The sequence below is a fragment of the Chanodichthys erythropterus genome, chromosome 3, assembly GCF_024489055.1.
Source record: "Chanodichthys erythropterus isolate Z2021 chromosome 3, ASM2448905v1, whole genome shotgun sequence".
Taxonomy (NCBI): domain Eukaryota; kingdom Metazoa; phylum Chordata; class Actinopteri; order Cypriniformes; family Xenocyprididae; genus Chanodichthys; species Chanodichthys erythropterus.
Window position 1 is genome coordinate 8,599,301 of NC_090223.1, and position 12,726 is coordinate 8,612,026.

Here is a 12,726-nt window from a genome sequence, read left to right on the forward strand (position 1 = left end):
TCTACCTCTCTTCCTCTACTATTCTGCCTGTTCTCCAGACGACAACCTTGCCTGCTACCCAGCCCTCGCTGTCTCACATCACGCCCTCAGCTCTACGCCAGCCTCCTCTCAGTGGTGTGGCTACACCTGGGGCCTGCTGTGAGCCAGCTTCAGGCAATGAGGATCCTGTGGCTCCGCCCCCGGCCTCAGGTCACGTCGTTACACCTCGACTCATCGTCCTGACTCCTCCGCCTCTGCTCTTGCCACCCTCGTCTACAGCAGTGACCATCGAGCGTTCGGCTCCACTGGACTCCCTCAGTCCTGCGACTCCGCCTGGGTCAGTCATCGCCATCACTTCGCCACAGACTTACAGGTCGTTCGAGTTTCTCTGACCCTCCACCCCTATGGCTCCGTTGGGCTCTGCCTTCCCTCAGACTCCGCCTCGGCCCTCAGTCATTCCAGCTCCACCTCAGCCCTCCGGTACCCTGCTGCTGCCTCGGGGGTCGTCGCGAGGACTTCATCGAGGACTCTGAGGTCATCGGCATCACTCCGCTCCTTCGGCTTTCTGTCTTCGCCCAAGGATCCCTCTACATCGACTGCGCTGCTTCCACGCCTCCCCAAGGTGGTTTGGAGCAATTCACCACCTCAGCTCCTCCCTCCAGCAACGCCTCTGTGGGTCGCCGTCCTGGCTGTGGCCTGGAGCATCATCTGGACTCCTCTGCTCAAGGCCATTCACTGGATTTCACCACCATCTTCACCGCCCTGGACTTCACCAACTTCTGCACCTCCCTGGACTCCGGCACTTCGCCTCCTCCCGGATAGTCGTCCGCCTCCCGAACCGCCTCCATCTGCACCATCTCTTCTTTCATCTTCCCCTCTCCACGGCGCGAGGATGCGCCTTTCTGGGAGGGGGCGATATGTTACATGTGCACTCTGTTTTGGACTTGTTTTAGACTTGTGTTGTTCCATTTCCTGCCACTAGTTTATCACCATGGTTACTGAGCACTCCAGTCATCACATTCAGCTGTGTCTAATCACCCTCCTTGTTATCCCTTGTATATAAGCCCTGTGTTTCAAGTCTTGTGTTGTCCGGTATCGTTCATGTGTTGTTTGGTGTATGTTCCTGCCTGTTCCTGTTTTTTCCTGTATTCTCCTGTGGATATTCTAGTAAAATACTTGTTTAGATATATTTCTCCTCGTCGTGTGCTTTATACACCAGCTAACGTAACAATCTGGTTTTATCTAAACAATTTTTAACACCAAGGGACTGTAAATTACACAATTTTAGTTTTATTGAAAACCTGTTATTTACATTTGCAAAACAGCCACAGGTAAAATTTACCACGTGGCGGTTTACAGCGGTTTACAGGTATACAGCGACCCCCGGCGGTTCTAGTGTTAAAAGACCTCCGAAGAACAGGCGAATCTCAACATAACACTGACTGTGACGCAACAGCCAGGATCATTAATATGTACGCCCCCAATATTTGCATATGCCAGCCATTCAAGGCATTAGACAAGGGCAGCCAGTATTAACGTCTGGATGTGCACAGCTGAATCATCATACTAGGTAAGCAAGCAAGGACAATAGCGAAAAATGGCAGATGGAGCAATAATAACTGACATGATCCATGATATCATGATATTTTTAGTGATATTTGTAAATTGTCTTTCTAAATGTTTCGTTAGCATGTTGCTAATGTACTGTTAAATGTGGTTAAAGTTACCATCGTTTCTTACTGTATTCACGGAGACAAGAGTCGTCGCTATTTTCATTTTTAAACACTTGCAGTCTGTATAATTCATAAACACAACTTCATTCTTTATAAATCTCTCCATCAGTGTGTAATGTTAGCTTTAGCCCATTAGCCACGGATCATAGCCTCAAACTCAGAATCAAATGTAAACATCCAAAAAAATACTTCACATTTTGTGAAGATCCATTTTGAGGGTTATATTAGCTGTGTGAACTTTGTTTATGCAATGTATTAGAGTCGAGAGCTCGGGGGCGGGGAGCGCAAGGATTTAAAGGGGAAGCAGCCTGAATCGGCGCATATTTAATGATGCCCCAAAATAGGCAGTTACAAAAATTAATACAAAAAAATCTATGGGGTATTTTGAGCTGAAACTTCACAGACACATTTAATGGACACCTTAGACTTATATTACATCTTGTGAAAAAGCATTCTAGGGCACCTTTAAAAAGGAATATTGTTGTGAGGATACTACCTATTTAATATTTTTGAGAGAAAGGTTAGATTCGAGATCAGCCTGCAATTGACTAATTCTCTACCATATTTGTAACAGGGAGCCGGTTTTGCAGCCTTGGTTAAATGTAGTACACACAAGACTAGATAATGATCTGATATGTCATCGCTCTGCTGAAGAATTTCAATGGCATCAACATTGTTTCCATGTGACAATATTAGATGTAAAGTATGATTACGAAAATGAGTGGGTCCTGACACATGTTGTCTAACTCCAATAGAGTTTAGAATGTCTGTAAATGTAAATCCCATTGCATCTTTTTCATTATCTACATAGATATTAAAATCACCATCAATTTAGACTATATCCACAGCCAGTACTACCTCTGATAGACAATCAGCAAAGTCTGTATTGTGCCCTGGTGGCCTGTATACAGTAGCCAGCACAAATGTCAAATGGGGTTTATAGATGTAATGAAACAAACTGTTTAAATCATTTCTACTTTGAGTGCCACTTTAAAAGGCTCAGCTGACCAGTGATGCATTGTAGGGGTAACGCTGAAGCTGATGCTTAATCTCATAGAGATCAATGGCATTGATTCAATGCATTTACCAGCACTGATGCCATTCATTGGAAATCCCTTTGAATGTTAAAAGGATGCTAAAAGAATGATAAAAGACAGAGATTTCACTTTCCTTGAACATGACAACCTTTTTTAACAAATATAAATGACTTACCCTGAAGGACAGATGCAGGTAATCACATGCGATCAGTCGATCTCTCTCTCATTCACTGTCTTGTTAAGTGCTACGGAGCCTCTGTACAAATCACCAATGGTACACATTATGTTATCATTACAAACGTATTAAATATTCGACGCACATGCATGACGAGAAGGGCATAACGTTACGAGAAAAGATAACATGCAAATATCGCGGTTGCTGTGGTTCTTGCATTCCTCTGTGGTTGTCTTGTCAGTAGGACTGCATTAAGATATTGCGATTATCATGACAGCCCTATGCTGCAGAGTAAAAATCAAGGAAAGGGCACAGTTTACAACAAAAGACAAACAACAATCAAGAGTAACAGAAATATGTGCTCAATTTGTTGTGCTCTGGCATGGTCTTTTGTATCTTTGATGTTAATAAAAGCACATGCAAAGCAAATCATTCTATGAATTATGTAGAGAATATAAACAGTTATAGGGTGCATGTCCCTTCAGCTTTATTACCTGATCGAAATAATCCATAAAACAAGTTGTGATCTGATAGCAAACAACAATTTCCATTCCATTTGTTTGAAGTTCAAAATGCCACGCCCACCGCAGAGTGAGTTATGAATATTCATGTATACTCCAACTGTTGGAACAGTTTCTTACAGGATCTGAAAAATTTACAATATGTAATGTCACATCAAAAAACAAATAGAACCAATCACCATTAACTACACTGGATACATTATACAGATGTAAATGAGGCACAGTGTAATGGAAAGTTTGGAAAGAAACTGATATTGAAAGATGAAGCAGCAAACTGTATTGGGTCTGACAGCAGCAGCATCGTAAACCACAAGTAAACAATTTCAAAATGATCTGTCTGTAAATGACAGTTCCCTCTCTGTCAGACTCTGGGACCCTGATTTCCAAAGGAAATGCAAAATTTACTTTCATTAGAGAACATAACTTTTGACCACTCAGCAGCAGTCCAGTTCTTTTTTATCTTTAGCCCAGGCGAGACGCTTCTGACGCTGTCTGTTGTTCAAAAGTGGCTTGACACAAGGAATGCGACAGCTGAAACCCATATCTTGCATACGTCTGTGCGTAGTGGTTCTTGAAGCACTGACTCCAGCTGCAGTCCACTCTTTGTGAATCTCCCCCACATTTTTGAATGGGTTTTGTTTCACAATCCTCTTGTACACTTTTTTTCTACCACATCTTTTACTTCCCTTCGCCTCTCTATTAATGTGCTTGGACACAGAGCTCTGTGAACAGCCAGCCTCTTTTGCAATGACCTTTTGTGTCTTGCCTTCCTTGTGCAAGGTGTCAATGGTCGTCTTTTGGACAACTGTCAAGTCAGCAGTCTTCCCCATGATTGTGTAGCCTACAGAACTAGACTGAGAGACCATTTAAAGGCCTTTGCAGGTGTTTTGAGTTAATTAGCTGAATAGAGTGTGGCACCAGGTGTCTTCAATATTGAACCTTTTCACAATATTCTAATTTTCTGAGATACTGAATTTGGAATTTTCCTTAGTTGTCAGTTATAATAATCAAAATTAAAAGAAATAAACATTTGAAATATATCAGTCTGTGTGTAATGAATGAATATAATATACAAGTTTCACTTTTTGAATGGAATTAGTGAAATAAATCAACTTTTTGATGATATTCTAATTATATGACCAGCACCTGTATATGCTACACCTTGGTCAGATTAGTAGGAGTCATGGATTTGGGTATCACTGCTACACTGATGATGATGATACACACATTTACATCAGCACTACACCTGATTATTATTATTTCTGTTCTGAGTCTTTGCATCTTTGCTGACAGTCTCTCTATGCCTTGCATTGAGCTCTCTTCTGTCTTTCATTTTCGTTTCCTTTTTTGTCTCAATATCTTTGGCACAGTCCTGTTTCCTTTTCTGCAAATACTCTGCTCTGTGTTCATGTTCTGCCTCCCTACACTGTCTGTAAAGTCACTGCTTCTCAGCTGCACTCAGTTACTTGACTAATATGGAATTAAATTTGTGCCAAATATTTTGAACATAACTTTTCAATAAACTTATAAAAATATAAATTAAATATTAGTGAAAAAAAAATGAAATTGGAAAAAATAATTCACTGTGCCACACTGGTACAAATCCCTCATGTGGCCGGGGTTGACAGTGAGTTTTTGATTTGACATCTTCTTGGCCTGAAAGTGAAGATTTCATTGTTATGTTTTAAAGTGTGTGTGTGAGAATCTGCAAGCACCATCGTATTTTTAGTAACAAAGTTAGAAATGTTGTTTTTAAATGTTATTTTTATAATCTTTCTTTCACTACTTTGTAAACATTAGATTTCAGGAGCAGTATTGTGCCACTGTTGTCTGGTTGAGATCAAATGCCTTATTTACTTTCCATTTAATGCAAGAAATAATGTCCAATGTTTTTGGGGAATATTTCTTTCTTCCTGATATTGCTAATTGAACACGAAATGATTTTTTATGTAATGACAGTGAGATCAATTAAAAATGATCACTGGTGACCAGTGTCACAGACACGCCAGGCTCTGCACCCAGCCCAAACTTCCAAGTTCCAAGTCAGGTTCCAAGTCAAGCTCCAAGTCGAGTTCCAAGTCGAGTTCCAAGTACAGTCCAAAGGATTCCGAGGTCTAAGAAGATCCATGTCTGTGTCATGTCCATTGAGAGTCCATTGGAAAAGAGATCCGTCGATATACCTGACTGTTACTCCCACTTCAGTGACGTTTTCTGTCCTAAGAAGGCCTCTAAGCTGCCTCCCCATCGGCCATGGGACTGCGCCATCGACCTTATCCCAGGTGAGCCAGTGCCCAGGGGGAAAATCTATTCCCTGTCCATCCCGGAGGAGAAGGCCATGGAGGAATACATCACTGAGGCACTATCACAAGGCTACATCCGCCTGTCTACTTCCCCTGCTGCTTCCAGCTTTTTCTTCGTTGCCAAGAAGGACGGAGGCTTGCGGCCTTGCATTGATTACCAAGCACTCAACAAAATAAGAGTCAAGTTCAGATATCCACTTCCTCTCATCCCATCTGCGCTGGAACATCTTCGCGGCGCCACTGTGTTCACCAAGCTGGACCTCCGCAGCGCATACAACCTCATCCGAATACGTGAGGGGGACGAATAGAAGACGGCCTTTGTGACCCCTACTGGACACTACGAATACTGTGTCATGCCGTATGGACTCATCAACGCCCCCTCCGTATTCCAGGATTTCATGCATGAGGTGCCCTGGGAGTTCCTGCACAAGTCAGTGATCGTTTACATCAATGATATCCTCATCTACTCCCGGAGCCTGGCCGACAATCGCCACCATGTTGCGGAGGTACTCCAACGCCTGAGGGATTTCAGCCTGTTCCTGAAAGGAGAGAAATGCAGTTACCATCAGCCCTCAGTGCAGTTCTTGGGGTATAACATCGATCACAGTGGCGTCCGCATGGACGAGAGAAAGGTATCAGCTATAAAGGATTGGCCACTTCCCACCACTGTCAATGAACTGCAGAGATTCCTTGGATTCGCCAACTTCTATCGAAGATTCATCAAGAACTACAGTACCATCACTTCTCCACTCACCAACCTACTCCGTGGTAAGCCCAAGTCTCTGTTCTGTCATCCAGCAGCGAAGAAATCCTTTGAGGACTTCGCCTTTACGACTGCTCCCCTCCTTGTCCATCCGGATCCAGAACTTCCCTTCGTGGTCGAGGTCGATGCGTCCACCACAGGAGTGGGAGCGGTCTTGTCCCAGCAGCAGGGGAAACATAGTAGACTCCATCCATGTGCCTTCTTCTCCCGCAAACTCAACCCGGCGGAGGTGAATTACAACATCGGCAACAGGGAGCTATTCGCCATCAAACTCGCCCTGGAGGAGTGAAGGCATTGGCTCGAAGGAGCCCGACATCCCTTTCTAGTACTAACCGATCATAAGAATCTGGAGTAGGCTAAAAGATTAAACCCATGTCAAGCAAGATGGGCATTGTTCTTTACACGTTTCAACTTCACCATTTCCTATCGTCCTGGTTCCAAGAATGTCACAGACACGCCAGGCTCTGCACCCAGCCAATCACGTCACACTCCCTCACCAGAGTACTGATCACACGCTCATCACCAGCCCAATCAGCATCACTATAAAAGACACTCACAGTCACTCAGTTATTGTCCAGTCTCATTAACGCATACTAACCTTAATGCTTACCTTTCGGATTACTTACCTGTCTCCAGTGTGTCTCCTAGATCCTCTGTGTTCTAAAGTCCTCCTTGAGTGTCTCTGTGTTGCTCCTGCTCCACGTCTCTCAGTCTTCATCGAATCTGGTGTGAACATCAAGTCAAGTATTACTGTCTTGATATATAATCTGTCTGGAAACTTCGTCTGCTTTCACTCAACTGCACTCTGCTCTGGTTGTCTCAATAATCATTGTAAACTGTACCTGTGCCTCAGACCTCCTCTGTATTGTAACAACCAGTGACAATGAACAAATACTTTATTCCTGTTCTTAAGTATATTTCTACTTTACTGGAGTATAAATGTTTATATTGACTTCACTTTTGATACTTTTGTGACAGAAAATAACAGCTACCACCTAAATGACTGTGTGTTAGTGACATCTGACTGCTAATGTGATTTGGATTATTGTTGTGTGTTTGTAGGTTGTCTGGCTGTATGGTGACAGAGGAAGGCTGTGGTTATGTGTCTTCAGCTTTGAGTTCAAATCCATCACACCTGAGAGAGCTGGATCTGAGCTACAATCACCCAGGAGACTCAGGAGTGAAGCTGCTCTCTGATACACTCAACCATCCAAACTACAGACTGAACAAACTCAAGTATGTTAAGCATGAAGAGTGAATAAATCTAATTAACATATATATATAATATAATAATAATAATAATACATAAAAATAAATTAGAGAATTGCATGGCAGTAAAGGAGCACAGTAAAATCCTCAGTGTTAAATTATCACTTGCTCTGAGTCTATATGAGTCCAGTCTACAGAGAGTAAAAAAGTAACACTAAAACAGTATTGAAGCTAATAAGACAATTAAATGATTAAGTGATGATTGAGCATTAGTGATGAACTCCTGCTGTTCACTGTAGATTCAATGTAAAATCCATGTTTCACATCAAAACAATGTTGATCTCTGACCAACATCGATTCAACATCTTTTTGCTCATCAAAGGCTATGTTCAGACTGTCAGTCCAACTCTGATTTTTTGCATACCCAGTTGAATCCAGTATCCAAGACTCTCAGCCAATCATATTCCAGGACCACAACTAACTGTTGGATATAGTTGTATAGTGTTTATAGTGTTAAATTTGTACATTTAAATAAATAACTGTCCTCGGCTACGGATTTACAAAGTTGAATCAGATTCGAATCAGCTTTCTACTAAAGTGACCAAACTGCTTGTCAAGTGATAGATGAAACTGACAATGATTTTTATCTTTTTTAAACTAAAATGAAAGGCAATGTGGATAAACATTCACAGCTACTACAGAACACCACACAAACATAGAAAATGAATAAAAACATTTTAGATTATAAAATATATATGCCTATATAAATAACTGCAGAAAGGCCACACTGCAGATAGATATACATTTCACATGTCGGCAATTCAAATTAAATCGGCTAAATTGCCTGTGCGAGCAAGCTTTAACTAATCTACAGCGCAACACTGATGCACCGAAAAACAATCAAAAATTAAATTTAGAGAATTTAATTAGAATAAAATATACCGTTCTAATAAATAATAATAATAATTGTAAATGAAATAGTCATAATCAAGTCACAAGTGCAAAATGCTAAAGTGCAGGGGAACATCAAAACACAAGCCACAAATAGTTAAATTAGATAACCCAGAGTGATCAATAAATAAATGAAAAATTAGTAAATTAGTAAAATAACGGAAGTATAGCCAGAATTATCAACTTTGTCTTTTTAACTGCAGAGACAATAAACGCTAAACTGGAGTGGCAGTCTTTTTAGCTAAACATTCACAGCATCCAAAAATCAAATTACAAATGCTGAAATGTTTTGAAATCACCTTTCCCCTACCTGATCGGAAAAAAAAAGCTTTGAATCGTCGACTATTCAGGGTCACCCCTAAATAAATGACAAACATTTGAAGCAGGAAAGTTTTAAATGCTTAAAATATAAAACATTAAAACTCTAATGTGACATTGCTAATTCCAGTCGGCTACTCACTGGGTTACTGATGCGTCTCTGCTATTGTTCACCAGCTTTTCCACCATCAGGCCACGACTGGTAACCCCAAAGTTTTCAGGTTTGATTCTCAATACTGGCAGAAAATTAGGTACACTTGAGGCACCGTAGGCACCTAACCCCCAATAACTCCCTAGGAGCCACAGCAAAAATGGCTAAAACGAGCCAATGCACATTGGCATGGAATCATATGCATCAGCTGCTCACCTCGCAGCGCGGGTATATAATGAGCAGCAGGTGCGTTGCATCTTCAGGTTTTCGCTGAGGAGCCGAACAGGATAGGTGGCAGCATCAGCGGGGTACAGCAACTGTGGCGACGGGACGTAAGTCTCCGTTCCCTCCTTCAGGGAATGAGGGTTACCTTTGTAACCGAGACGTTCCCATTCAGTCGGTCACGTTCGACGTACGTCGGACAGACCGACGAATAGGAATCCCTACCAAAGCGCCACAGGAGCTGCCCACTTCCAGCGCTCTGTTGTAAGCCACCTGAACCCCCTTGCCTGAGGACGGTGGGACAGGGCTAACACAGAGAGTGTCGATCACTGCTGTTCCCCAAAACCCATTCAGTGAGACTATTAGATAACGCTGGGAAAGCGTACTCTTTCGTGGGAAAGGAACGCTGCGGAAGCCACATCCTTCCCCGAAGGGGTTATGTGGAGAAGTACATATGGACTAACCCCATAGGGCTGTACAACATATGGAAGAACTGGGGTGACTCCAACCCGATGAAGGGTGGGTTCTCCCAGATGGAAAGACACGGGCTTCGTTTAGGAGCAACAGTGGAACAAGCCATATGGGATCCCCGTAGGGTCACACATATGGAACCCAACTTAAATCCGGTTCTCAAGGATGCAGCGGAGTATAGGCCTGGTGCCAGAAGCTCCGCCACGTTGGCTGCCGAAGGGAGATCGGAGGACTCAACAGGGTCTGCCTTGTAGGGACTCTCTGGAGAAATAAGCACAAATAAGTGCAGCAAGCCGACACTAAGCCGGGGCCTCTCCGTGCCTCTGACCTGAGGTGAGAACACTGGAGGAGAACGGCTCGACATGAAGGCTATAGAATCTAGCGAACGTGTTAGGTGTCGCCCAGCCCGCAGCTCTACAAATGTCTGTCAGTGAGGCGCCACGAGCCAGCGCCCAGGAGGATGCGACACCTCTCGTGGAGTGCACATACAACCTGAGCGGGCAGGGCACGCCCTGAGCTTGGTAAGCCAGGGCGATGGCATCCACTGTCCAGTGGGCCATCCTCTGCTTGGAGACAGCCTTTCCCTTCTGCTGGCCTCAAACTGGACAGAGCAAAGCCAGGGCTGGGTCTGCCTCCTCCGAGGGCAGCGCTTGCAGGCTCACTACCTGGTCCCTGAAAGGAGTGGTAGGAACCTTGGTCACTTAGCTAGGCTGGGGTCTCAGTACCATGTGGCTGTCACCCGGCCCGAACTCAAGGCACGATTCGTCGACCGAAAATGACTGCAGGTCCCCTACCCTCTTGATGGAGGCCAATGCGACCAGCAACAAAGTCTTCATAGACAGAATCATTAAGTCTGCTGACTGCAAATGCTCAAAGGGAGCATTCTGAAGTGCTCTTAGCACCAGAGCAAGGTCCCAAGAGGGTATGGAGGGGGGTCGAGGAGGATTTAACCGTCTTGCCCCCCTAAGGAACCTGACGACCAGGTCGTGCTTACCAACAGATTTGCCATCTATGTGGTCATGGTATGCAGAAATAGCAGCAGCATGGACTTTGAGAGTGGAGGGGGACAGCCTACGCTCCAACCCTTGCTGCAAGAAGGAAAGCACGACTCCGATCGAGCATCTTCGGGGGTCTTCTCGGCGAGAAGAGCACCACTCGACGAACAGGTTCCACTTCAAGGCATAAGCACGTCTCGTAGACGGTGCACGTGCCGAAATGATGGTGTTAAGTATCTCGAGGGATAAGTCACCTAGAACCTCCGTGTCCCGTCCAGGGACCAGACATGGAGTTTCCAGAGGTCTGGACGCGGGTGCCAAAGGGTGCCCCGTCTCTGAGAAAGAAGGTCCTTCCTCAGAGGAATGGGCCAGGGAGGGGCTGTCGCGAGGAGTGAGAGTTCTGGGAACCAGGTCAGGTTGGGCTAATAGGGCGCAACTAACAGGACCTGTTCCTCGTCCTCCCTGACTTTGCACAGGGTCTGTGCAAGTAGGCTCACTGGGGGAATCGCATGCTTGCGCAGGCCCCGGGGCCAAATGTGAGCCAGTGCATCTGTGCTGAGTGTTCCCTTGGACAGGGAGTAAAACAACTGGCAGTGGGAGGTTTCTGGTGAGGCAAACAGGTTTACCTGAGCCTCTCTGAACTCTCTCCAAATCAGCTGGACCTCCTGGGGGTGGAGTCGCCACTCTCCAGGCAGTGCAGCTCGTGATAGCTCGTCGGCCACATGGTTGAGCACACCGGGAACATGAATGGCACGAAGCGACCTCAGATGCTTCTGACTCCAGAGGAGGAGATGGCGGATGAGTTGCGAAATGCGACGGGAGTGCAGACCACCTTGGCGGTTGATGTACGCAACAACCGCAGTGTTGTCCATTTGAACCAGCACATGCTTGCCCCGTAACGGCCCTTTGAGGCGGCTCAGGGCAAGGCGTACTGCTAGCAAATCGAGGCAGTTGATGTGCCAATGCAGTTGGGGGCCCGTCCACACCCCAGAAACTGCATGCCCGTTGTACGTGGCACCCCAGCCGGTGGTGGAGGCATCTGCGAATATCACAGCATGCCGGGACACCTGTCACAGACAGACTGGGGAGCGCTAACCAGGCTCGCAGAGACCGTACAAGCAGGATCAAAGGGACTGTAGGTGCACCCGTAGTGGGGCAGTGAGGTGGAACACAGGGACACGGCTCGGGAGGCTCTCTTAGCGAGGCGGCCCGAAGCGGGGTCTGAGGGGGGGTGATCAGCCCCACTCATCTCTGGGTCGCCCGTCTCAGGGGTGATTTCTCACTAACCACTTAAACAGCAGCAGAGAGGGGAGGTGTCATCTCCCCGCAGCAGACACAGTACCACAACTAACTAACTGGGCCGGTTTTACTGCAGGGGACAACACCCTTGGCAACGAGCAGACTGAGGGGCGGCCTACGGGGAACTCAATGGTTTGTCGGGGGAAGCTCCCTGGTCTGCTACTAACTGAGGAGAACTGCTGGACAGGAAACGACCGCATCCAGAAACACACAAATAGAACGTCATCTTTAAAAAGACGCCAGCTCTACTTGTGTAAGCTCTTTTAGGGACTTTACTCTTTTAAAAGTGCTGAAGCACGCAGGGGAACAGCCGCCGCAACACAGACAGGGATTGTGTGCAGCCTGTCGTGTGCTGTCTCTCTCTTTGAAGGCGCTCACTCTTACCAGCCATAAAAGCATCTTTTCAGTGTGCACCGTACCGTGAGAACAGCCTTCTGACGCTGTCAAAACAGCTATTCGCTCAATAATGGCAAACGAAACAAAAAACAGAAAATAAACAGATGACTTCGACCCCACTGCTGTGCTGTTCGCCCGCACTCTGAAAAAAAAGAGAAGTTCAACAAAAAAGCTTGACTCATCTTCTAGCAGACACTTGCTTGCAG

General features: G+C 45.3%; 1 protein-coding gene across 5 annotated transcripts in view; it reads left to right on the plus strand.

The window, feature by feature from the left end:
• The window catches only part of LOC137017021 (NACHT, LRR and PYD domains-containing protein 3-like), a 114,107-nt gene that overhangs the window by 52,301 nt on the left and 49,080 nt on the right, over positions 1-12,726 (plus strand). For 4 of the 5 annotated variants that reach the window (XM_067380910.1, XM_067380911.1, XM_067380912.1 and 1 more), the window contains exon 9: positions 7,571-7,744. In XM_067380910.1, coding sequence (XP_067237011.1) covers positions 7,571-7,744 — 174 coding nt within the window. Of the gene's footprint in view, positions 1-7,570; positions 7,745-12,726 lie in introns of those variants that run through there. The other variant, XM_067380915.1, reaches the window with a different exon arrangement.